The sequence below is a fragment of the Medicago truncatula genome, chromosome 3, assembly GCF_003473485.1.
Source record: "Medicago truncatula cultivar Jemalong A17 chromosome 3, MtrunA17r5.0-ANR, whole genome shotgun sequence".
Lineage (NCBI taxonomy): Eukaryota > Viridiplantae > Streptophyta > Magnoliopsida > Fabales > Fabaceae > Medicago > Medicago truncatula.
In genome coordinates this window covers 47,238,017-47,265,379 of record NC_053044.1, presented here as the reverse complement: position 1 = coordinate 47,265,379, position 27,363 = coordinate 47,238,017, and the positions used below count along the sequence as shown (strand labels likewise).

Here is a 27,363-nt window from a genome sequence, read left to right as displayed (position 1 = left end):
TTTATAAAAAAAGAGACTCAAACAAACGGCCCTTAGCATGGAGGGAAAATAAATTTTGAAAAATGGATTTTCAAGTATAATCACATCCCTCATCTCTAGAGGATTAGGTTTTGGCATACAAAACAAATCAACCAATATTACAATCAAAACCGATATTTACAGGAAATAATAAATGATATCAAAAGAAAATAAAGATTGAATGCAACACCTTCAAAGTAAAATCCGGAAAACTTTTCAATCCCTTAGATTGAAACTATAGTAAAATAAAAACATGTATATCTCAGTTCAAATTTCGAGATTAAAAAAAAAAAACTAAATGAAGAAGGTTTTCCTAGGGTTCTCTATTCATCTCTAAGCCACATAATTAGGCCAGCTATATGGCGTAAAATACAACGAGTTGCCCACGGTAACAATTTAAGAAAAATTTTGTTGAATCTGAAAGGACTATAAGTTAAAGTTTTCAAGAGAATCATGAAAATTCTTTCCTGAGGGTCTAAAAATTGGTCCTAATTCTATAGGATTATTAAGATATATTTATGAACTTCGCTCAGACAAAATGATGAGTTGGGTATTCATGCACATAACCATTATAGTCATAATAAAGCCTCTCCCCCTTGGAAATATCTCGAGTAGCAACCAATAAGACCCGGCTTTCACCTTTAACATCATATCTCACACATTTACAGTTCTGCTTCTTCCTGCCTTCCCTGCATATAAATTGGACATTTTTAATACAAGAAACCGAAGAAATAGCAATATCATTGCACAAAAGAAAAGGTGTTAGCATTTTACGATAGTAGAGTCCTCAAAATTTTAGTTCTTTAAAGAGAATACAAAAACTAAACAACATATAAAATGGACTGCAAGAAGGATTATTTGAAATAACAATGTCAAAAAGAATGGTATACCACAGAAAAATAAAGCAGTCCACATGAAACTACTAATCAAAGTAAAATGGTCGTTCACATCACCCCCAGTGTTCTATCACTTTAATTCAAGATTAACATGCAATAAGTGAGACAGGCTTACTGAGTATGATTGTTGATGCCACTGATGAAGCGAGCAATGTTTCCACGTTTATCAGCACAGATAACAAGACTGTCAGCAGCTTCTGTTGCAATAAGCAGCGTCATCATACTGTCACAATCATCAGATTCTCTCTTCTTTATATAATCAACATCGCCAGTGTATTCAGCAATAAATGTCATATCTTTGATTGGGCCATCAGCCTCCACAGTATAGCTACATTGCATATCAAGGAAAATCCAATAATAGTTAAGGTAACATACATTGATTTCCTACTTTATGGTATGTGTAAGATGAGTATGTACCCTTGGCATGAATCATAAACGACCATTAAGGGAGGGAATTGGCCTTGTTTAGTCATAGCTATGCAGCGTTTTAAGGTCTGCGTATCTTCCTTAGTAAGACCCTGAGAGGAAAACAAACAAATAGTCCATCAAACTAGAACACAATGACGGAGACATGCATGCTAATTAGCCGGTTTGCAAAAGGTCCATTTGTAAGTGTGAGAAAACTACAAGAAAATTAATTAGTTGAGACCTGCATTCCACCGTTCTCTAAAATGGATCGATTAGCAGATCTAGGAGCCATTCCTGGAAAGTACGTCAGCTTATTACTGAACTCTATATCCAATGCTGTTAAAGCGGTAGCAAGGGAAGCCATTTGTTTCAGCCTCCTATCAGGATCTTCTGTAGGAACAAATGGTAAAAGCCTTCTCCTTTTCTTCTGTACCACCAGAGGTCTTGGACGTCTCCGACGCTTCATAGCATCTAAAGTCCAGAATGGATAAATTAAGAAGAAAAGAACTTCCAATTAGGTATCCTATATATATAGACATCGACACAGATGAAGCAAAATTATACTTTAAAGTACTCTTTACAGATCACCTGAGTACTTTTGAAGTTAGAACATGACATCAAAACATAAAAAAGTTGTAGAAAAAAAAGGTATATAAAAGTAACTGTTTAGATTCATTTACCAATTAAAGATTTTCTAAAGATTCGTAGTACATCCAGTAGAAGTAACATGAGTAAATGTGTTTAACATTCTAGGTAACATAAGCATACAAGAACAATTTCAGCAAAAACATGAAGGAACAAATATCCAAAGGAATATTAATATGCATCATTTATTATGTTTCATTCATTAGTAATAATGAAGAGATCCTATACACCAAGAAGTTATCAAACGTTTTCTAAGGTAAGCCAAAATCTTTCTAGTTTTTTTGAAAATGCATAAATATTAGATACTATAACGAATAAGTTATCCTAGTAACTTATTCTCTGTCAAATCATGGACTGCTGTTGAATCAATTTATCAACATTGATGTCAGATTATACTTTCTAACTTCAAGTCGTGGTATAATTTGCGGGTTCAGCATCCATTTCAATTCTTCTTGTTCGGTGAAGACTCCAACTTAATTCACTTAGTCTTCTGTGTCACTAAGCATGGTTTTCCTTTTGATGTCTCTATTTCAAGTGCCATTAAACTATCAAATCTCTATTGTCAGGTGGTTCTTGAGCTATCTGTTAAGGTAATACTGGTATGTGAAATAAATTGAAATTTGTGACATAAAAGTAATTAATAAAACATCAAACTATTACACTGATATTTCGTATAAAATCATTTAGGGATGTTAGAATTAACCACTTAGCTAGAATCCCCACAAATTTTCAGAAACAATATAGTGAGATTAAGAATATGGTCATATAGTACTATTTATTTAAGAAACCTATCAGAAAAAGAAAACTATAACAACTGCTAAGCAGTTAGGAGTTTGAACGGGCTTCCTTTGCTTTCAAATCAAACAACAGAATTGGTTCGATCAACCAGTTGCACCAAAATCTGCAAGCTTGTGAAATGTGACCTTGTAGCTGCCTTACTTATAACTTGTCATGCAACAGAAATTGAAAGGTGATTTTTTTTCATCTAATGTCATGTTTGTTGGATTTTATCTTATGGCCAACACTACTATCGCAAAAATAGGAGGCCATGGTGGATTTTTCGTTAATCACCATAACCAATTTGTGAAGGAATGCCGGCAAATGGTGTTGCCTTAGGTTGCAATGGCGTGTTTATATGGCGGATCTTTGACCTTCCGCCATCGACAGCATTATTCAACTCACAACCCAAGTCAACAAAATAACTACAACAAATCAAGCTTAAAATTTGTGGAGCCCTATGATGGAAACATCTACAGTCCATGTCCAACACAATTTGTAAAGAAACACTGCACAAACGGGCAACTACATTTCATAAGGCTAAAAAATACTTATCCCCAAGCCATACAAGCATGCTTTGTTCACACAAAAATTTAAACAAAATCCAAAAATTTAATTCATATCTTTAATTTTTTTTGACAATTAATTCAAATCTCTATTAAATTTGAAAGAACAATCTACAAAAAATATTCATAATCCATGAATCATGATTCAATGTACAATAATTTGTTCACATGTATCATAAACAAAATTCAATCCACATCACTTTCACAAAGCCAAACAACAACTGATCAAAAACTTGATTAAAACTACCAAATCAAATATCCAAACATTGCATTGACAAAATGATCATCAAACATATTAAAAAATAATGAAACAATAAAGCCAATAAAAAAATATTTTTTAAAAATATTAAACAATATCTTAATTTAACAGTAAATTACCCTGAGAAGAAGCACGATTGTTCCCGAAAAGAGAATCCCTACGAAGCCCGAAGAAATCAAGAATTTTCTTCTGAGAAAGCTCTGTAACACATTAAAACAATGACAAAAACAATGCCACATTAATAATCACAATCACACCTGAAAAACAAAAACAAAAACAAAAACAAAAACACAATTTCAATCTCTTACTTTTGAGTTTCTTGACCTTCACATCAGAACACTTGGGGCAAATCCACGGACCAATCGGAACTCGAACAACAATTGGTCTGACACATTTCATATGAAAACCATTGTCACATTTGTCACACAAAAGCAGCTCCTCCGGTTGTTCACCGGACCCACATTGCTCACACAGGAGGTCACCGTAATCCTCCTCCTCACCCACCGTGTACTCAGCCCTCTTATATATATTAACAAGCGATAGTAACTTATTCCCCTCCTCCTCCTCGAAGGTGGAGGAAGAGGAGGAGTATGAAAGCTTCTTTTGAATTTTGTGAGGTGCATGGGTGCGGCGGATTAAGCTTGATAGCTTGATAGAAGATGGCGATGGAGACGCCGGAGCTGTCGCCGGAGCCATTCAGGTGAGGTTGATTGTGAAATTCGAAGGGTGGAATTGAGAATTTGAAGAATTTTTTTTTGATGAAAGTTTTTCTATTTTATAGACAAAGACGAGAATTTGTGTTAACTCTAAAATGGTGGTGATAGAAAGAAAAAAATAATAATAAAAAAGTAAAAAATAATATGTTTTTTTTTTGTTTCCTTTTGATGTTTGTTTTTGTTTACGTTACTCTCTCACCCGCGGGAGAGTGAGACACTTACCGGTGAATGTTATGTTTGATGACGTGGAATGTTCTGGTTGGTTATGCTAACGTGCACCGGTTTTTTACACAGACTTTTATGCGTGCGCATTGTACTGGTCTTAGCCGTTTCCATTCGATGAACCGAAAAAAAAAAATGGTCGGGTTTGATGTCAACCTTTGACTACTTTTTATTTTTATTTTTTTAAATTTGGTCAAGATTTTTTTTTACTAAAATAGAAGAAAAATAAAAGTTTGAATCAAATTAATTGTTTGGTCAAAAAACATTTTGAATTCATTGTATGTTTAAATTAGTTTTTGAATTTCTACCAAAAAAAAATTATTTTTTGAATAAAATTTTGAATTCATTGTATGTTTAAATTAGTTTTGGAATTTAATGATATGTCTTTATTATTTTCAACGTTCTAAATATTACTCTCATCGTTTTAGAAAAAAATTGTCTCAATTTATAAAAAAAAATACAATATTAATAAAACACTAATGTTAACTTTTCAATTATATCCTTATTATTTTTACTCTTTTTTCTTTTAATTCTTTATTTATTTTCATATACTATTGATGAATGGTTTTTGTAAAATAACTCATGATTTTTTTTATTTGCAATAACTCGTAATTTCTATTATTCATAAAAATTTATTATATTTCTTAATTTGTGTGTCATGAGTAAAACAACTTACTCCCTCTTATTAATTATAAGCAAATTTAATTTTTTAGGTTCATTTAATAAATGATGTATAAGTTCAGGTATGCTTCATTTTTGCTAAGTGCTATTTACTCCATTTAGGGCTTGGATGCAAGACATGTGGCAAAAAATATCTAACGGATGAGATTTTAAATTAAAAACAATAAAAGGTTGTTGCGATATGATAGAAAAAGAGAACATAATTTGTTTGTTATTATTATGTAATTTTATTAAACAAATATTTATTTTTTAATTTAAAATTTCAACCATTAGATATTTTTTTGCCACATGTCTTACATCCAAACCTTAAATGGAGTTTAGCTTAAATGGAGCATACCCGAACTCATTCAGGTATGCTCCATTTAGGCTAAGATCCATTTACTCTATTTAGGGTTTGGATGAAAGACATGTGACAAAAAAGTATCCAACGGTTAAGATTTTAAATTAAAAACCAAATATTTGTTTAATAAAAATACATAATAATAACAAACAAATCATGTTCCCTTCTTCTCTCATATGGCAACAACCTTTTATTGTTTTTTAATTTAAAATCTCAACCGTTGGATATTTTTTTGCCACATGTCTTGCATCCAAACCTTAAATGGAGTAAATGGAGCTTAGCCTAAATGGAGCATATTCAAACTCCATTAAATTTTCATGGGTGGTAGCTTAGTCCATTAACTTTGTTGAGCACTAATTAGTTTGTTTCTCCTCGTTAGTTTTTTGGTGTTTTCGTTTTTATCTTGTAATTATTGTAATGACTCTTTTGTTCTTCCTTGGTACACCTTGTGCTAGGAAGAACACTTTGATTTGGTAATATATTCCATTTTAGCCTCTTCAAAAAAAAAAATCAATGGTGTATGTGGTTTATATTTTGAATCACATACATCATTAATTTAATTAATGAACCTAAAAAGTAGAATTCGTTTATAATTAGAATAATATATTGTCAAAGGTATTTCAAATCTATATTATCCTGAAAACATTATAAATGAAATAAAATTGATAATATCAAATATATAGATTTATCATTATTAAAATAATATCTCAAATTTAAGATAATACTATATTATATTGAAATATCATATTTGAGTTCCCGTGAGCTTAACTCAGTTGGTATGGACAATGTATAATACATGCAAAGTCTGAGGTTCGAATCCCTGACACCATAAAAAAAGAAATATCATATTTGAATATAGCTTCTTTTTTAGATGATTTTTCAAATAATACTGTATTATATTGAAATAATTCATTATTCACATTTACTCTTGTTAACCTCGTTAAAAAAAATCCGCTTTATTACCTAAATCACCTCTCTGTTTTATTTTTTGGGTCAACCGTTTTACAATTTCAAATAAACAATATATGTATTGAAAAAAACTTGAATGGCCAACAATAAGTCACATTTAAGTCATGAATTGTGTCACATTTTTCCAAACAACTGTCTCAACATCATACGCTCTATAATATCATATTAACAAAGATTTATTTTTTTAGATTCATTGAATAATTAACGTATATGATTTATAATATAAATAACAAACATTCCTTCAAAAAAGATATAGACAAGAAAAATAAGTCATCGGCTTGTTTCTCAATTTTTAGTGAACAATGTATGCATTTCAAAAATCTGGAATGACCGACTACGAATCACTTTAAAACCATAATTTGTGTCCAACTTTCATAACTTTCATAGCATACATGACAAGACAAATAGTTAGGCTACTTGATTCTCAATTTTCAATCAACGATAAATATATTTTGCAAAAGAACTTGAATAATAGTTTGCGATCACATTAAATCCATAAACTGTGGCACATTTTCTGAACAAGTATCTTAATAGCATACATGACGAGATAAACAGTCAAGACACCTATTTTCCAATTTCCAAAGAACAATAAATGTATTTCAAAACGCTTAAATGACCGACTTCGAATCACATTAAAGCCATAAATTATGCCACCATTTATGAACAACTATCTCATTAGCATATGTGGAAGATAAATAGTTGAGCCACTTGCTTTTCAACTATAAATGAACAATATATGTATTTCAAAAAACTTGAACAACAGGTTGCAAGTCACATTAAAGCCATAAATCACCCTTTCCGAACAATTATTTACATAAAATATGTGGGAAGATAAACAGTCGACACACTTGTTTCTTAACTTCCAATGAATAATATATGCATTGAAAAAGCGTGAATGGTTAACTACGAATCACATTAAAGGTGTAAAACGTGCCACCCTTTCCTAACAACTATATCATTAGCATATGTGGCACCAGTTAGCTTAGTATTCAGAGAAAAATTATATTTCAAGATTAATTTGCAAAACAACCAATAGACGAGGTCTTTAAAAGCTCCAAAACAAGCGTGGTCGCGAGCAACTTATTTTAGTTTGCCCTTGATTCAACCAAATGAAGGTTGATTCAAAGAAACCTCATTATGTTCTAGCATATTCAATGTTCATGCAATATTTTTATCGTATGAAACTACGGAGAGAATATATAGCAAGATAAACAGTTGAGTCGCTTATTTCTCAATTTCCAATAAATAATATATGTATTACAAAAAACATGAATGACCGACAATGAATCACATTAAATTGCGCCACAATTTCCAAACAAATTGATAGCATACTTGACAAGACAAACACTTGAACAACCATTTTCTCAATTTCCAATGAACAATGCATGTATTGCAAAAATCTTCAATGACCAGACTTTGAATCACATCAAAGCCATAAATTGTGCCACCATATGTTTTTCAAGATAAACAGTTGAGTCAATTGTTTTTCAAAATAAAAATCTTCATGACAAGATAAATAGTTGAGTCAATTGTTTTCCAATCTCTATTCAACACTATATGTTTTGCGGAAAAAAAAAACTTGAATATTTGAATCGAGAATCACATTAAAGCCATAAATTGCGCAACCCTTTTAAATAACTATTTCAATAACATACATGACAAGATAAACATTTGAGTCACCTGTTTCTCAATTTTCAATTAAGTCATAAACTGTGTCAGACTTTCAAAACAACTAACCCTATAACATACATGGCAAGACAAACATTCAAGCTTAATAATTGATTAACTAACGGTTATGCATCAGGGTGTCGATGTAAAGAATCAAGAATAACAATCAACTCACTGTCATGCATCAAAGTGCCAATGTCAATCAATAAATTTGATAAATAACCCATTGACATTTATGCATAAATATATATATTTTATTTTCATTATTGGCCTAGTGACCGACACATACTTAAACCGACATACATATGGAGGGGGAATGTGGTGATCCAGGTTTGAACCCATGATTCCACATAAAACGTCCTCACAACCAAACCACTAGACTATAACAACGGGACAATTACTTTTTTAGCAAAGACGGTCACATAACATCCGTCCTTTTATTTACACACCATATTATATTGATAGCTAATATTTTATCAAAGACGGTCACACAACATCCGTCCTTTTATTTTCACACCATATTATATTGATCACTTACTTTTCAGTCTCTCCAACTCAAAACAACACTTGGGGCAAATCCATGAACCAATAGGAACTCTAGCCAGAATCGGTCTCAGACACTTCATATGAAAACCTTTGTCGCATTTGTCACACAACAAAAGCTCCTCAGGTTGTTCACCAGATCCACATCGCTCACACATGCAGTCACTGTAATCCTCCTTTTCAACCACTGCATATTTAGCCCTCGCCATTATATTAGCCATCGTCCTGTACTTCTTCACCCGCGATGACGAGTCTGTTGGCTTCTTCTTTCGGAGGCATGGTGCATGTGTGCGGCGGGTGAAGCTGGTTAGTTTACGAGGGGGAGGTGGCGAGGAATACATATCAAGATAAACAGTTGAGCTATGTCTTTATCAATTTCCAATGAGCAATATATATATTGTAAAAGCTTTAAATGACCGACTGAGAGTCACATTAAAGTCATAAATTATGCCACCCTTTCTGAAAAACTATATGAAAAGCATACACGCGAGATAAACAATTGAAGCCACCTATTTTTGAGTTTCTAATAAACAACATATGTATTGTAAAAAGCTTGAGTGATTGACTTAAGATCACACTAAAACCATAAATTGTGCCACACTTTCTGAAGAAGTATTTGAATAACATAAATGGTAAGATAAACTTTCGAGGCACCTGTTTCTCATTTTTCAATAAACAATATATTTATTATAATAAGCTTGAACGACCGACCACAAATCACATTAAAGCCATAAGTTATGCCGCACTTTCTGAACAATTATCTCAATACCATACATGTCAAGATAAACAGTTGAGCCACATGTTTCTCATTTCCAATGAACAATATATGCATTGCAAAAAGCTTAAATGACTAGATAAGAATCACATTAAAGTCATACATTTTGCCACCCTTTCCGAACATCTACCTCAATGGCATTCATGGCAATGTAAACAGTTGTGCCACCTGTTTCTCGATTTCAAATAAACAGTATAAGTATTGCAAAAATCTTGAATGACCAACTGTGAATCACATCAAAGCCATATATTGTGCCACCCTTTTCGAACAGGTTTGTCAATAGCACATGTACGTGATAAGATAAATAGTTGTGCCACCTGTTTGTCAATTTCTAATGAACAATATATGAATTGTAAAAACCTTGAATGACCGATTGCGAATCACATTAAAACCATAAATTGTGCTATCGTTCCCAAACAACTATCTTAGTAACAAATGGCACCAATTAGTTCAGCAATCAAGAAAAAAATGTATTTTAAAAGAACCAAGAGATGAAACATTATCATCTCTAAAAAGGCCACTAAAAGTTGAAAAAAAAAAAACATTTGGATTGAACTTCAATTTAATTCAACCCAAAGAAGGGGCATTCAAACAAACATCCTTTGTGTATGAAAAAAACTCCTCGGTGATATGAGAAAGCAAAATTTATTTATAAAAAGAATTAATATTTGCTTATATTTTATTCCATATTTTTTTCTTAGAAAGATATATTTTATTACAACTTAGATATGCCAAATTTGCTCTTATTTTATTTGAGTACCATGCATTCATAAAATCAATTTTCTTATATCTGTAACAAATAGTAAATCTTTAATGAGATGGTGATTCTCCATGATATCGCACAAGGTTTTTTTTTTTGGGCAATGATATTGCATGGGATGTGCCTCTTTTCATTTACTTTTTTGATATCAAATATTTTTTTTAAAAAAAAATACAAGCTTAAGAATGATGTGTATTTTAAGAACAATGGCATGTTTTTGTCAAAAAAAAAAAAAGAACAATTTCATGTTATTTAGAAAGGTAAAAATAAAAATAACCAGGCATTGAATTTGGAGAGGATATCAAGTATTTAATTACATTTTAAATAATCATTACGACTTTTAATTTTTATATAAACTACATATTATTTTATTTAATTTAATTATTTAATCAAATATAGTAAAAAAAATAAAATTAATCAACTTATTATTTAGTCAAGTAGTTTGGTGATTAAAAATTCACTTTTTAAAGATAAACAAATGGGGAGTCTAGAGATGTCAAGAGACTTACACTCTCACACAGACGCAAGAGATGTCAAAGTCTCGTATTGCTCCCAGAGTCGAGACTTACACTCCCCCACGTGTCTTAGAACCTAACCATCGTACTAATAATCCCTAATTTCTTAACGACTCTTGAGTAAAATACATAATAATGATTTCGGTTAAAGCAATATGTCAATCTATAAATCCTAAACTAAGATCAATTCAAGTCTAGGGTTGTCAATTCCTAGTTTGAAAAGCATTAAGTACAATAAATATGTAAATTAAATACAAATGAGATCATACTTGAATTAAGAATTTATGCATTATAAATTTCCTACAAATAAATAGAGGTTCATCATAAAATCACACTCTTTAGGTATTTAGTTACTCATAGAAACTAAACACATTATCAAGGGAAAACAAAACATACTCTAGAACAACTAGAAGGAGGTTTAAAAACACTCCTTCTTGTTGCTTCAGTTGCCCACCTTTGAATCGCCAAATTTCAGAATGAATTATTCTGGATTAAAGAGGCCTTTATACCTGCATTATTCACATTGGTTTTGCCTTGGGTTACATGGCTTTTCCCCTGCCCAAAATACCTAAAAACAACACAAAGGTTGTTTTTTCTCGCTACAACATGCGCGAGATGTATGAGACAATAATGAACTGACCTTTATGGACATGCAATGGATAAGGTGCGTGGCCCTGGCGAATTTTCTAATTTTTCTTTATTCTTGAAGTGTTTTTCTTCGTTGACGTGCTCTTGGGACAAAATTTCCACAACTTTTCTCAGTCTTCAGAACCTTTGTTGGCTTGACTCTTGATTCTCTAGCTTTCATAACTTCTATGAGGTGCACAAAGAGACCGTTGTTGATTTCAACAAATATTTCTTCCATGACGGTACTTGAATTTTTTTATTTATGTCTTTAGTATAGATTATAACTTGAATTCCTCAAATACATTTCTTCTACTCGACAATACACTTGGTCTAGAGGATTGATTTAAGGACTGGACATTCAAGCTTGAGTTTATTCACTAGATGATTCGAGCTTTTTGAACTATAACTAGAGGTTTTGGCTGTTGATTAAATGTAATATTGATGGTCTTAGTATAGACGAAGTGATCCATTGGATGAAATATTGTAGAGATTGATCCAGAAGATTCGGTCCAGATGAAGTGGTTTGAACAATATTGTAGACAATTTTCTTGAACAGTGATCCAGACGCTAGATTTTGCTTCCTGATGATGTGGTTAGCTTGATGGACTTAAGAAGAACATCCATAGTTAATGCTTCTTTACTCATTTGGCTTCTCTTTATTGTTCACCGGACATAAGTGATTATACGATTTAATCAAAGTTTTTCCTTGTTCATATTAATTAATGTTATAAAGACATACAAGATCCACTTGATTTATTAGATCCCATTAGCGGATCTCACTATAAGCTATCAATTGTATTATCTCTTTTATGAATAGACTAAATGAAGCAAAATCAAACTCGTTCCTGTCACTACATCTTTGGTGAAATGTTTTGGTTTTTCTATTCTTTAAGGGAGGACTAAGAATCCTTTACTTTGAGTTTATAATAGAGAAAATGCATGCAGTCTCGACTTGGCGCTTGCACGAACAAATTTCTCAACTAAGTTAAGTTAACTTTAGTAAAATAAGTTTGAACACTATCCCTAACCATTATATACACGTTCTATCCATGGCTCTTTCTAAGATTTTGGTGGCCTAGGGCGAACTTACAATTTGGGTCCTAACTAATAAATATATATAAACATCAAATTTGATACAAAAAACTAAACAATTTTCTTAGGGTCTGATATAGACCCCTAAAAAATATTTTGGAGGCCTAAATTTCCTACTTATTTTTTGAGATCTAGGGCGGTTGCCCTCTTCGTCCTGCCTCAGATAAGGCCCTGGTTATGTCTTCGTCAAGAAATTTGTAATCCAATTAATAAAGTAACCAAAAATTTCAAGATTGAAGGACTTATACTGTTATACAGGGATTTCAAGATTGATTTTCAGTAGCTTACCAAATGACATGACTTAATTCCTGAATGCTAGGTCCAGGGAGATAATACCTTCGTTTATAGTTGGTGTATGGTGCATTTGGAGTGCTAGCTGGTGTATCATGTTTCTAGCTTATGAGTACTATACTAGCTTTACAAAAGGGGGTATATTACCATTTTTCATTCCCTAGTTTGATCAAGACTTGCATTTATCATGTTTACTGTTTATTCTTGGAATGGTGATAACCAAGGTTTGAATAAAAGAAGACATAATTTGACAATAAATAAAATTATGTAATGATGCAGATACAAATTGTCAACTAAAAGTTCAAATCGTTCAGGAATTTAAATTCAATTTTTTATCGGACTTTACTTTGATCGAATTCGACTTACTATGATCCCTTCTTCTAATAACTATAAAGAGTTAATAAAAAATATGTGAACCAGAAATTAGTCCACCCTACTAGCTTTTTCTGTTATTTAGATTTAAATTAATCACTATTTTGTGTTCACATCAGTCCTATTCATTTTCCATATTTTGTAGATTACTACATCTATCTTTTTATAAAATTTCAAAAATGATCTATCGATTTTCAAAATTTGAAATAGACACGATTTTTTTTATTATAATGAATTACTCTATCCAAATAAAAATGTTAAGAATAAAGAATATCAAAATAAACAATATAATTGAGATAATTCAATTAAAAGTATATGAGATGTGTAGAATTCAAAATTGTGTAACATTTCCAATTACATCCATCATCCAAACAAACAAATAAGTTGATGTGAAAGTTAATTAATCTAAGTTTTTTTTTACTGGAGTCAGTTATTTAAGTTAAGCAAAATATAAAGAAATAGAAAGCATGGAAATGCAGAAATTTATCTTCTGTTGTCTAAAAACTGTGGCATGCATAACACATACGAAAACCCACTAAAGGAGTGTTGTATTCTCCCGACACAAACATAACTAAAGAGAATATAATGAATGTATGAAAGAACAAGAAGAAATAAACTTAGTCGAAATCAAAAGAACTGAACTGGTTCGGTGGCATCTGCGGCGGAACAACGTCGCTGGGAAGAAAATTCGACGGACTTGCAGAGATGTTATTCCCAGGCCAAACGTCATTGAAAGATACCACCGTCTGCGACTGCATGCTTGTAACTGTGGGAAAGACCTCAAACGGCATCGGTGGTAATGTATTTGTCGAGAAAAATCCCGACGACATACCGGCGTGTTATAAACTCCGGCACCATTACCTCAAACGTCATCTGTGGTAATGTATGCGATAAATACACCTGGGGCATAGTCTCCAGCGTGTAAAACTCCGACGGCATCAGCGGCAGTGGCGGATCTTAGTAGAAACCCATGGCATCCCCTGGGCTTTCAATATATACAATATTAGGCATATTATTTCAGTAACTTCTCAGTTGTCGCAGCGGTAAGCTAGTCTTATAATCCCCCAGCAGTCGCGAGTTCGACACTCATGCCAGGTGATTATTTCTATCTACTTCTTGAAACTGATTTACATATATTTCATGGTGGTTTGGCACCCCCAAGAAATTTACTCAAGATCCGCCACTGATGCATATTCATTTGCGGATAAACCTCTGATTGCATCGTCGGTATTGTCCCCTTACGGTCAATATTTGATGGCACCAGCAACATATTCTTCTCCGGTGAGAAAATATATGATGTTGTCGGTGAAAAAGTCTCTGGTGAGAAAGTATACAATGGTGTTGACGGCAATGACACTAGTGAAAAATTTTCCGACGATATTGGCGGCAATGTAGACGAGTCCGACAACAAGATTCCAGGAACTTGACCCATTTGCACGCCTTCATCCAACATCTGCATCATATCATGATCTCTATTCCAAGAAAATCTCTGTTTCTTCTTGGGGCTTGTTCTTTGAATGGAAGCAAGCCTTTCCGCTGGTGATACTTCACCGGCTTTTGCAGGTTGTTTGTTATCTGGTGGTTTACCGGTGAGGCGTTGGATAACGTCTTTGAAGTTTTAGGGACTGATGTGAATGACTCTCGGTTCAACAGAATAGACAACTCGCGACGTATCATGGTGGTTGTGATGGGCGGAGGGAGATGGTTTAGGCGGTGGCGCATTCTTGATGATCGGGATTCTTTGCTGACTTTGAGAGAAGATTGATGTGGCTTGCCGGTGGGTAACTCCGGTGGATTCGCGATGAAATTTGGACCCTTTATTTGGTCACACACATATAAAAAGAAAAAAGTAGAAAAAATAACAATTAAATAATCATTAATTTTCAAATGATTTTAGCATGTTCACTTTTTTGTGTGTGTGATCAAATAGATGGTTCAAATCTTTGTGTCCACCCAAAAATTATTCATGTGAGATAGAGAAGGTTGGAGTGGGACCTAAAGAAAATAACTAATTTATTTACTAGGCACCAATGGTTAAATAGATATATAGTAAATGCTGACCTTGGTCAAACCTTTTTCGAAATTTAATTTTTTAACAAGTAAATAGAGCAAAAACATTATACTTGGCAGCTCTGTGATATTTTCCATTCTTCTTCAGTTTTTAAACGATGGCAAATAATTAATCGCAGCCTACTAAAATTACCTATTCTCAATTAGAAAAGGTGTATTATTTACAAGATAAAGGATTCACTCATCCACAATTTAAAGCTGTGTTATGCACTTAACAAATTTAATATATTGTTTAGTTTATATATTTAACTCACTATTTAGTTAAAAAAAAAATAATACCTTTGAATAATTAATTTACGAAATAAGGCAATGTGTCGTATATTGGAAATAAGGTATACATATTTGGGTTTAAATAATGACTTAAAACACTACCAGAAAACTTTACATATTAAGGGAGGGGAACACTATTATATTTTTATATTGTCTACTTTAATGTTTAGTTTAGTGTGGTGAAATATCTTGCTTTACATGTCTTTTTAAACTTACACTCTTAATATTCCATAACGACTATTCATATCCAAACATAAACAGTCCACTGACTGATATCAGCAATGGTAAGCATCAGCCATTTTCATGATTTTTCCTGACTATCAGATTATTGCTATTTCACATGTTACATCTAGGAGTGGGCTGAAAATACTTCTAAGAGACGATGAAGGGGCTTGCATCAATCAAATGTTGTTTACAAAGAAGTCTTCCGTAATTTATCATAAAATGTTTTTTTATATAACAATTGTATTTTGATGAATTATTCACTTTCTGTTTAATGTTTGACTTTTACTATTAAAGTTTGCTTTTGGTTTACACATATGCTATACTATTTCAATGATTCGGGCGGCAGCACGGGTGTAAGTCTAGTTGTTAAATGCACATACTTATTAACACAATACAAGTAAATATAGTGTGAAATAAAATAAGGGTCCTGCTAACCGGTGCCCCCGGGGCACTGGTTAAGCATACCATAAAATAGAATTATTACCATAAAAGGAAACTGTTTTTGATATTATTATAAATTAATTACACAATTTCAATGCATTAACTACTATATAATTTCCTTTTTCATACCATTAACCAGTGCCCCGGAGGCACCGGTTAGCATTTCCCATAAAATAAATAATAACCTGACCAAAAAATAATAATAAAATAAAATTGTCTGTTTTAAATTTCGAGTGCCTTATTTTGAATGACGTGAAACCAACTCTGAACTAATAGAGATTGAATTTGACAGGTGTGGCTCAATTTGGACTCAAACAAAGAAAAAACTAAACACATTTAAAAGATTAGGATTAGATCTTCAAGTTCATCAAGTTTGTTTTGAGTCTTACGCCCTTAACTATTAATTGGGAGATAATAATTTTAGAAAAATAAATTATTAATGTTTTTATTTAATGATCATGTTTATTAATTGGGAGATAATCACCATTCCTTGAATTGGCGATAACCAAGGTTTGACAATCAACAAAAATAACGCAACAATGCAGATAAAAATTGAAGAATGGAATGACAGTATTTGAACCGAAAAAACGTGATTGCTGTAAAAGCAAAACTGTATTATTGCAACTTTACAGGTTTAATTTGTGGCGTTCATTTCATACAAAATTGGGCAAGCAGTTGATGTAAAAAAAAAAAAAAAGAGGAATGCTAATTATTATGGAACATGTGCACAAGAATTCGAAAGTTGATGTAAAAAAAATGGCATATTCCTACACTAAAAATTTATTCTGAAATTATCAGTAACACTTATGTTAGGTGGGATTTAGTATGGGAAAGGGAGCTTCTTTCCCATAATGGGAAAGTTTAACCACAACCATTGATTTAATAGTTTTTTGATTGGATGGCTTAGATCTATCACTTGTTAATTGTTATAACTTTTTGATGTTATATGGTGGACAAAAAAAACCAACCCACCGTTGATTAAATAACAATTTATAATTTGATTTATTAATTTTTTTCAACTTTCTTCATCTTCTTCCCTCCTCCTCTTCTCCATCTTCATCACCATATTCATACATTCATCAACATCAAACCCACTCTTCATAGACCCACTCTTCATCATTCTTCACTATCATCACTACAAATTGTATATCCACTATTCATCATCAAGATCCATGGGAAGTAGGGTGTCTCACACTTGCAGCTATTCACTTAACATTATTATTACTTTTATTTGTCACTGTTAATTCTTAAACTTTCATTTCCTCTCACACTACAAAATAATTTTATGTTTTATTTTATTTAAAAAACGAGGGAGAAAAAAAAGAGAAGATATGACCGCCCATTAAGTTTCCGGCACGGTGGTGCCACTCAAAACTGGGTTCACCAAAAAAATGACCAAAATAGGTATGGAGAATATAGATGACAAAAAAAAAACATAACCAAGGAACCAAAACCTCCAAAACCAAAAAGAGGGAACCAAGATGGAGAGAAGTGGGTGGTTTGGGTTTTTGAAATATCTCCAATATAAAAATATTTTAGTGGTTTTTATATATAGAGAAAAATGAAAGGAATTTAATGGTGATAAACTGATAATTTCACAGTCAAGGGAGGCTGAACAGAGGTGTAGAGACCAATTGAAGGTGTTGGTAACAGCAGAAAAGCCAAACAACATTAAAAAATGAATATCATTTTTTTTATTTTTCTTTTTGAAACAGGTTGCCCACTGACAGGTGTCCTGAAAAAGGGAGCTTTCCCATGGAAAAAAACTCCCTATTCCCAGGCTAAATGCCACCCGAATGTCAAACGCAAGTGGAGGTAAAATGCAAACAGCAAGTTAAATCTTATAACTGCAAAAATAATAGTACAATTTTACTTAATATCTCAGGAAGTAAACAATGTTTCTGCCACCCATAACATACTAGAAGAAAATGTTACTAAGCTACAAAAAAACTGACCCAAATTTTACTTTAGGGGAATGGAAGTAAAATTAACTGAGGGGGAACATCATAAGATCAAAAACTATTTTTAATCCCAGCCAGTTGCTGTCACAGATTCGACTCCAGGAGTGGGAATTTGTTGTGGTGGTGGTACAGCTTCACCCCAGTCCCCTGCAACTGAAAGAATACTCTAAATTAATAAAAGAAATGAATACATGGTTCCGAAAAAATTAACTCAACAGCATATCCTGCACCAATTTTTGATCGCAACAAATCTTGAATAGAGAATTAATGAGCGTGGTAATGAAGTCATGGGAAAGTAAAAAAATCATTTTAGGAAGTTATTGAAGATCAAGGGACAACACAAATAAAAGTCGAAGAGAAATGCCAAAAAATCTTTAGTTTAGGTTAGGAAATCGAAAAGAGAGAGAGAGAGAGAGAGAGAAAAAAAAAACTTGTTTTTTACCAGCTTCTGGAGCTGCCCAGTTGACACCAGGAGCTGCTGGAATGGGCTGTGGTGCTGCATCAGTCCATGGCTGATCAATTGCAGCAGGCCATTGACCATCAGATGGAACACCAGCATTGAAGTCAGCAATGGCATAATCTAGAGCAGGAACTTCATCCTCCTCTTGCTCCTTGGCCTCTTCAGGTTCTCTATAGAAGAAGAGATCAACCTGCATTAAGAAAAACATTAGATAATGGATGTAGTGCTGTGTAAAGAAGGGACACAGTTTAGCCTGATATTAAAAGACAACCGCAAATACCCTCAACAATTACGATACATAAAGTGAAAAATAGTTTACCATCACATCCCACTTAAGACCAGGGCGAATAGTACCACGCATCTGCAAAACCATCCTAGCCAAAAGCCAAAAGAGACAACCGATGCTATGCTTCCCCTTGTTGTTAGCGGGAATTCCAATGTCAACATACCTCATAGGAGAATCAGTGTCACAGAAAGCAATAGTTGGAATATTTCCAAGAGCAGCCTCCTTGATTGGCTGCAAACAAACAAGACAATGCAGACAAAGCAAAAATCAAAACCTTATAAAAGCAAAATGCACAAATATCAACCAATAAGGAAAATATATAAGCCTAAAACAACAAAATATATAGCCATAACTGATATTAACAAGCAAACACGTTAAGGATAATGGTTTCACCTGGTGGTCAGTTCTAGGATCAGTGAGGATGAGAAGACGAGGCTCACTGAAGGAAACTTGCATTTGATTAGTAAAGGTTCCAGGAGTGTGTCTTCCAGCAATAGCATTAGCTCCAGTGTACTGAGCAAACTTAAGAACGGCTCTCTGTCCATAAGGCCTTGCAGATTGAACAATAATGTCCTGGGGGTTCTCGATTGCAACGATGACCCTGGCAGCTAGTTGAAGTTTCTCCCAAGTTTTTCCAAGATTAATGATATAAATACCTAAATTAAAACAAAAAACAAACAATCAAAAATCCATTTTTGTCCACTAAGAATTTGCAACAGAATAATTTTGTAAAAGCAAAGAAGATTGTAATGATGATAGAATCAAGGAACCCAAACACAAGGTGCAACTTAATTGGGCAAAATTGATTTTAAGACAAACTTATCCTTAAAAAAAAACGCAAAGCTAACTAAGGATCTGTTTGGTAAAACTCATATTTAAGCTAATGGCTTTATAGCTTATAAGCTTGTATGACTGAATAAAGCTTGTCTAGTAACTGTCATTTTATCATGAGCTTATGGCTATTTTAATGAGCATATACCAATTTTTTATAGTTAACCAATGCTACACTTTTTGATACTAAACACTACAAATTCAAATTCAATCAGCTAGTTAACCGCTACCAAACAGAGCATAAAACCCGTTTTACAGAATTCCAAACAGAGCAAGGACAAAATGAAAGTGCGACATTAACCGAAACCAAAATTGTAATTAATTATCCTACAAACTAGATTGTTTAAGAAAGTAAATGACATCATATCCATTTAATCTCGATTCTAAACAATCAAATGTCAAATTCAATATATATAAGATTAAGAAACAAAATACTAAAGGCTACTAATATTAATCATATTTCATCAAAACTATTTGAAAGTTACCATCGTTGCGGCGTTTGAAGCAATAACGTTCCATTTGGAAGTCACAGTTCTTGGTACCGAGGTGGACATCAGCAGCCAACATCATCTGGATGTCAGCTTCTTTTTGAGAGAGCTGACGGGATGAGAGTTGTTCGGTAGCCATGATTTGATGCTGTTAACTGCCGGCGACGGGAGCGAATCTCCGAAACTTGGATGCGGCAGTCTGTGATAACAATTTGGCAGCTAGGGTTTTGGTTCAGGGATCTAAATCGTAATATATAGCAGCAATGTAACGTAGTTCTGTTCAGTAGCTTAATGGGTTCACATATATTGACCCGGCCCAATATGCTTAGCCCTAAGTTTGTACGATGTGAATTATTTCGTACTAATGCAATGTAATCGTAATCACCCATTAAGAATTAAAATATCCTTTTTTTTTTTTTTTTTTTTTTCATGAACTTAGCTCATCTGATGAAGGATAATGCATTTGTATGCAGGGATCGGGGATTGAATTCCGGACACCCTACTTATTCACTTTTAAAGTGAATTTTCTCTAGCCACTTAAAAAAAAAAAATCATTTTTTTTCCCTAAAAAAAATTACTCCTATTGAAATATAATATTAATTTTTTTTCTTATAAATATATCAATTTTTATCTTCATACAAAAACTTTCATTGCTGGCAAAGGTGGTTGTTTTAATCAAGGTTAAAGAAAAGTAAAACAAAGCTATTTTGGCTTTGAAAGGCTTTTTTTTTTTTTTTAACAAACCCGGAAAAATAATTTTACAATAAAAAATAATAGGGAAATGTCAACTTGTGCCCTTATGGCACATGTTAAGGTTCCAAAGATGAAAATTATGCATCGTAATCTCATAGGATTAAAATTTCATGTTTCTCAATAGATACTTACTCTATGTAGAAACCTTAACATGTGCCCTAAGAGCACAAGTTAACAAGACCCAAAATAATATAAATTCGAGGTTGAGGCTTTATATTTTAAACAATAAATGGAACATCAATATGCAATGAGGTTAAAAGAAACATCTATTGTTTTTTTTTTTTTTTATGAAAATTTTAGGTGGGGGATACTCAAGTTAGAGAAGTCCTTCAAAATTAAGATTTATAAAAGAAATTACCTTTACCTCTTTTCAAAAACACCAACGGAGTTCAAACAAAACTCAGAAATTGATTTTTTGGTAAATCAAACTACTTCAATTTTCTCGGCATTGAAAACAAGCCCTGTTTTTTTCTTAGGTCGATATTCAGAGGAAATGAATCATTTCCATTTTTTTTTTTTCATGTTTTCTCAATTATCACACCTCAGCCTTTAACCAATCTTTCTCCATTTTCTTCAAATTTTAATACTATCTCTTAGAAATTGTGGTTGGGCCTAACACAACTCTACAAAACCGACTTGTGAAGTGAGGATTGCCTCCACTTATAAACTCATTGTCAGGTCATCTTCTATCTCTTGAATATTGACAAAGAAATTTCCAAGTTCTATAAACTACAAGTGTCTAAAGTTTTTAAAATATTGCAGTCATGTCATATTACAAGTAAAACTATTTTAACATTTAAAAATACACAATTTATAACTATCGATGTAGAGAATCCATTCATGAGAGAGTAGTGAAATATGAACAGTTGAATACAAAGGAGATATTAAAGATGAGCAAAAATTGTTGAAGCGTGAGATTGCAAACATGAGAGAGAAAAATGGAGAGAATCCATCCATTCCTATATATCATAAAGAAAATGCAAATGAGTTGTATATAAAAGTTTTGAGGCAAAATATGCTATCAATGCAAAAAGAAAGAAAATAAACACCATGGTACTAGATAACAATCCAGAATCCACTTCAGAAACCATCTATGATGTACAAAGTATCCAAGGGTGTAACGTTATAGTTCCACAGTTTCACAGTAGCTGTTTCAATTCTTCAAAAACCACCTATGATGTACAAAGTATTCCAACTTCATCCTAAAACAAATGAAAAGATTGAATTAAGTAACACTAAGCCTATACTGCTATAACATAGCACACCACTGGTAGTGTGATTTTAAAATTCATACTTCGATAACTCGCTAGTAAGTCACTACTTTGTTTCCACCGCCAAAGGTTTGACCCATTGAACAATGAGAAGATGTTTGATATTTCATATTGAGAAGCAGATTAGAAGTTCACCACTATTTTCTTGGCTTTGATTTGAAAATACCCCACAAGTAATATTTTGTGCAGATTCCTGAAAAATTGGATAAGTCACTGAATCAAACACCCAATAACAAGATCATTCTAAATTTTCTGCAAAAGGACAAATTTTCTAATAACATACGCCTTTCATCCGGAGGTAATAAATGTGAGGAAAATATTAAGAGTTCCAGGTTGTTGTTAATGACTGCTTTGAGAGCATTATCTTTTTCAATCACGTTGTCCAGCACACGATCAAAGATCATCTCATCCCTATTTACCAAAAAACCAAGGGAAATCTAGAACATGAGCTTACCAATTAGTATGCAAAATATAATCCATTGAAGGAGCATACCTTTCATACTGGGGAAAAAAATAGAGCCCAATACAATCACTATTAGGTGGACAGGCAGCAAAACGCTTGGGCCAAATGATACGTTTTGATAACATCTCTACATCAAGCAGTTCAGGGAGAACTGTTACTGCAGAATTCACTTTTGGATAAGCTTTACTTGATATATATGCAGTAAGATTAAAATGTGTTGCATTGTGCATTCTAAATTGCCCCCTATAAATGAAAAAGAGAGTGAGAAATGAGTATAAAGAAAATGACAGATTTTCATAAATAACTCCTTAAATGCAAATCAACAATATTATTGAGAACATAGCATAAAAAATTAAAAGAAATATTCAAAGGGAAAACTCCACAGAAACACAGTTAAAGATCTCACGTCCAAACCGGATCACTTAGTGGCTGAGCACGGCTATTTTTGTCAAACTCTGGATACTGCAGTAACGGAGGCATTATGACTTCAGACTCTGTATATATCTCACATTCCATTGCCTGCATGTCAGATGACATATTCGAAGGATCTTTAGGTGATTCAGGCTGCTTGCAAAAAACATTTTCATTCTCAAGGATTGGCAGTATCATCTCAGTGTTCTTTTTGGCAAGGCATCCAACACTTTCACCTTCATTTGATTTGACAAGTGGTTGTTTTCCAACTACACCGCTCTTCTTTTTCATTATCATCCTTTTATACTTAGCATCAGTTGCATAACTTATGCGTTCACTTTTTCGTAACGGTTCCGTTTTGCGTTTTGGATTACTTGGAGCACACTCCTCGCATTTCCAGATTACTGTCCTATTATCATCCCGGTGGATCTTCTCTAGACAATAACTGCAAATGTATATGCTACTTATTAGGCATATTTTACAAATATCAAGCAACAAAAATGTTACACAAAACATCTTAAACCGATTTTCCACGCATCAATATATGCATAAATTGATGCAGCATTACTCCTAATTGAAAGAAAAGAAAGGTCTAAAATCAGCATACAGCTTTACTAATATTAAAATACTAAGAGCGTAGTACATTGTAGGCACCTAGTTTGTCACATATATAGTTGCTTTGAGAGCCTCTAAGGAATTTAGTGAAATATTTGCTACCTGATCATTTAAATTTGCAAATGCAGTAGCAGTTTACGAAGCTACAGTATATCTCAACATGTTTGGTTCCTTCACAGAAGAAATGATAGAGGCTATATGTTGATACGCTTAACAATCACATAAGCTTCATTAGTAGTGATTACATTATATTTTCATATATTCTAAAATTACCTCAACCGTAATAATACACAAGCTGTAATTCCCATACCCAATTGGAGCCACAACATTTTAATTCAAACAATTGAGATAACTACTCCAAATATTATGGATCTATATAATAGCCATTAGCCAATGAAACTCACATGTGATCATCTATAATACTATATACGTAGCATCTGATCTAGTCATTTATCAAAGGGACAAGCAAATTTATATTGCTGGTCGATTTAAAAAAGAACTTCAAAATAAAAATATAACTACGCAGAAGTTGCTATTGCAATTGTGACAATCTGGCTGATATTTACAAGTCCTCAAGTAACAAGATTGGTGTGTGTACACACACACAAGCATGAGGTAATGTTAGAAAATATATTTTATGTGTACAGTCAATTAGTCCATCAGTCGTCTAATTAAGGAGTGTTTATAGTAGGTAGTTAAGTTTTCTTCTTCCAAAAAATATTATATTATTATAAATTAAAATTTTACATATAACTATTTTTACAAAAAAAAAAAAAAAAAAAAGACTATACTACTTGTTTTACCTTATCAGAAACACAGTTCAAGTCTATTATCTCTTTTTCAAGTAAACACCAAGTTGTTGTTTGTTTTCTTGAAAAGACAAAGAACCATAAATGATAAAACAGATTATATCCATATTTTTTTCTAAAAATATAATTTTCTCTCATTTAATTTCAAAATAACACGATCTAAATTATATTAGAATGTGCGCCTTAAAATATCTTTTATTTTAACATTTAGGTAAAACAATGATTATGATACTGTCTTGTTTAGTGGAGTAATAGTATAATAAAGCAGTTAAACATAGCATATAAATCGGACCAAAATTTTACTAATATATAGATATACTTCTTAATAAAATGTAGAGAGACAACTTTTGGCTGAACAGGTTATAAAGATTTCTATATTCAATTACAGCTAAAGAGAATCGCAACTCATTTTCCAAACATAAAAGAGAATCGCAACTCATTTTCCAAACATAAACCACAATATTGTTGATGATTTGAATAGTGAAAATGACAAACCTAAACATACCTATGTTGAGCACAAGATTTACACTGGATACAGTATACGAGGCGCTTTGAATCTCCCTTACTACCACATGTTAGACAGATGTTTATCTGTGAAGATCATTAAAATAATTATTGAAACAATTGTAACATTGAGCCATGAAATATGCTATAAGTTCAAAGAAAACATTTGAAATGCAAAGCACGCGCGTATACACACATATACGGGTACTGTCAATATTTTCTTGTTAGAGGATATGTTGTTTGTCGTAGTTACTAGTGAACTGCACACTTCCAATGCACTAAGTAAACACAAGAATCAGTTAGACATATGATTAATTACTCACAACTCACAAGCATAACCCCTATTGGAACATGTTCAGAAATAAGGGCATTCTCAAGTTGGCCAACCAGAAAAGAATTGAAAGCCGGTGTCAATTGCAAGTTGCAACAAATTTCTAGGAAGTTACAACTCTTTACAAATATCAAAAGAATATTTGGAAAAAATACGAACATTCTAAAGTCAAAATTACTGCTACATTAGAATATTTGTAACTTTCTTCCAAATCCATGCATCCTCACTAAAAAAAATGAAAAACTAATGAAAATTGTTGTAACTGACACATTAATGTTGCTTTTTGGGTGACAATTATAAGAAGGGATGCCCCTATTTTGGTAGCACACCCTCCATTGAGTTTCATTACATACACATATTTGCAACTTCAAATCATGCTTTTTATGGTTGATATGATGCCTGATATGGATTCAAGGTGAACTGGTGTCAATGGAAGGGACCAGGATTCTGTGCAATCACAGACTGCATCCAGTCACACTGTCAATGTGACCGTTCGATTGAGGTCAGATGATCTAGAGTTCAAAGTCAATAATTTTAGTTTTAAAAAATATCTAAATATGTTTTTTAGGACAGCCCAATCTCGACGAGACGGTCATGGATTGTTTCACTTTGTGATTGCATTGAATTCGAATTCCGATGGAACCATTTGTTTAAGCTTCTTAACAGTAAAAAGTATTTTTTATTAATTAAAAATATGACATTAAAAATGTTATGAATTAAATAATTGGATATGTCTTCGTGAGCTTAGCTCAGTTGGTAGGGACCATGCATAATATATGCAAGGTTCGGGTTCAAACCTCGGCCATCACAAAAAAAAAAAAAAAAAATGGATATGCTTTCCAACAAGAATGGCCATATCATAAAAGCACTTTATTTTAAAAGTGTATCTAAAGATTCTAAACACACCTGATAATTAATAAATGGGATAAAATCTTGCCCCAAAATCTATTTTTATACTCTAATTCTCAAGAGAACCAACCAAATTAATGCAATACTTAATTTAACCAGATCGTATATAAAACCATAGATTCCATAGCTATTGATGTAATTGTTGGAGAAAGCTGTAATAAGTTGTGGGAAAGGATTATTCCTAGCTTCGTTGAAATTTTTATCAGTAGTTAGTATAACAAACAGACAATGTTGCAACAATAGTTGATTTGGGTGATTGAGATTTAAGAATTAGCACGTGATTGATAATGGGGACACTGTTTTATGATTTTTTATTGCGTTACCCAAACAAAATTTGGTCCTTCTTTTACCAAACATGCCTTTATGCATACACACAAACGATGCTTGTCTCAAATACCAAGAAAAATCTTGTTTGATTTCACTTTTTGAAGAGCAAAAATTGATTTTAGAGAAAAAGTGTATATAATTTATTTAGATATGTTTGATTACTCCCCAATTATAATTGATTTTACCTATAAAATTGATTCTAACATGTTTTGGACGTAGAATTGATTCTAACTTGAAGTTAAAGTTAGGGTTTTGATTCTATAATTGATTTTTAATCTGAAATTTATAGTTCAACTCAGTTTTTACATGAATGAATGTATACAAACATAATCAATTTACTTTCAATTTATTTTTAGTCAAGATCAATTAATTCAAAACCACACATGTTTCACAGAACTATGGTAAATAAAAATTACAGGAAAGGAATAAAGAAAGTTTGTACCTTTTCAGCGGCAACGAGGGGCGGTTGAGGAACCATCATGGATAACTTTCTCACTAAGCGTTGCAACTGAAAAATCTGCAATTAGTAATCTGATCTTAGCACACTACTCTTCAATTTATTTACCCAACATTGCCTTTTTTGGTAAAAGTTTTTTCTTTTTATTCTTCTCAAGAGGTAAAAATCAAACGCCGTTTTCTAACAAGTATTGGAATGCGTGTGTTTCTTCGAATAAGTAGTTATTAATACACGAACATTTTCCAAACATTAGACATTGATTTAGCTCAAATTCTTCATTATTCAACGTATTGGAGCATCTATGTGTAACATGTTGATAACTAATTTGATTGTTGCTATTG

The 27,363-nt window shown here is 32.6% G+C and overlaps 3 protein-coding genes across 4 annotated transcripts; all 3 read right to left on the bottom strand.

The window, feature by feature from the left end:
- Positions 1–216: 216 nt before the first annotated feature.
- LOC11425543 (probable Histone-lysine N-methyltransferase ATXR5) lies at positions 217–4,378 on the bottom strand. Its single transcript, XM_003602528.4, has 6 exons — positions 3,878–4,378; positions 3,689–3,769; positions 1,564–1,793; positions 1,332–1,432; positions 1,030–1,242; positions 217–707 (listed from the first exon to the last, which is right to left on the bottom strand). The coding sequence occupies exons 1-6, from the start codon at positions 4,263–4,265 to the stop codon at positions 548–550; spliced, it is 1,173 nt and encodes a 390-aa protein (XP_003602576.2). The 5' UTR covers positions 4,266–4,378; the 3' UTR covers positions 217–547.
- A 13,584-nt stretch (positions 4,379–17,962) lies between these two features.
- On the bottom strand, positions 17,963–20,417 carry LOC11421256 (40S ribosomal protein SA). The gene is made up of 5 exons (XM_003602525.4): positions 20,170–20,417; positions 19,247–19,509; positions 18,887–19,084; positions 18,550–18,757; positions 17,963–18,260 (listed from the first exon to the last, which is right to left on the bottom strand). Exons 1-5 carry the CDS (start codon positions 20,309–20,311, stop codon positions 18,172–18,174), a joined length of 900 nt encoding a protein of 299 aa, XP_003602573.1. The 5' UTR covers positions 20,312–20,417; the 3' UTR covers positions 17,963–18,171.
- A 1,545-nt stretch (positions 20,418–21,962) lies between these two features.
- LOC11418930 (uncharacterized) lies at positions 21,963–27,355 on the bottom strand. Of its 2 annotated transcripts, XR_003010359.2 has the most exons (7): positions 27,008–27,355; positions 25,000–25,085; positions 23,066–23,515; positions 22,690–22,902; positions 22,480–22,607; positions 22,220–22,389; positions 21,963–22,127 (listed from the first exon to the last, which is right to left on the bottom strand). XR_003010359.2 is itself a non-coding variant. In XM_003602523.4 (6 exons), the coding sequence occupies exons 1-6, from the start codon at positions 27,044–27,046 to the stop codon at positions 22,334–22,336; spliced, it is 972 nt and encodes a 323-aa protein (XP_003602571.2). In that variant the 5' UTR covers positions 27,047–27,355; the 3' UTR covers positions 21,963–22,333. The 2 variants fall into 2 exon arrangements, 1 of the variants encoding a protein (XP_003602571.2); XM_003602523.4 differs by having other exon boundaries at positions 21,963–22,389.
- Positions 27,356–27,363: the final 8 nt, after the last annotated feature.

What these genes read in the sequence shown, in the direction of transcription:
- LOC11425543 (XM_003602528.4), bottom strand. Translation starts at nt 4,265, where the DNA reads ATGGCTCCGGCGACAGCTCCGGCGTCTCCATCGCCATCTTCTATCAAG. An exon ending in GAAGGTCAAGAAACTCAAAA is followed by an intron (nt 3,770 to 3,877) that starts GTAAGAGATTGA and finishes AATGTGTTACAG; the next exon opens with AGCTTTCTCAGAAGAAAATT. An exon ending in GTTTATGATTCATGCCAAGG is followed by an intron (nt 1,243 to 1,331) that starts GTACATACTCAT and finishes TATGCAATGTAG; the next exon opens with CTATACTGTGGAGGCTGATG.
- LOC11421256 (XM_003602525.4), bottom strand. Translation starts at nt 20,311, where the DNA reads ATGGCTACCGAACAACTCTCATCCCGTCAGCTCTCTCAAAAAGAAGCT. An exon ending in ATCCTAGAACTGACCACCAG is followed by an intron (nt 19,085 to 19,246) that starts GTGAAACCATTA and finishes GTTTGTTTGCAG; the next exon opens with CCAATCAAGGAGGCTGCTCT. An exon ending in GTCTTAAGTGGGATGTGATG is followed by an intron (nt 18,758 to 18,886) that starts GTAAACTATTTT and finishes TTCTTAATGCAG; the next exon opens with GTTGATCTCTTCTTCTATAG.
- LOC11418930 (XM_003602523.4), bottom strand. Translation starts at nt 27,046, where the DNA reads ATGATGGTTCCTCAACCGCCCCTCGTTGCCGCTGAAAAG. An exon ending in AAATCTTGTGCTCAACATAG is followed by an intron (nt 23,516 to 24,999) that starts GTATGTTTAGGT and finishes ATACATTTGCAG; the next exon opens with TTATTGTCTAGAGAAGATCC. An exon ending in TTTTTTCCCCAGTATGAAAG is followed by an intron (nt 22,608 to 22,689) that starts GTATGCTCCTTC and finishes TTTGGTAAATAG; the next exon opens with GGATGAGATGATCTTTGATC.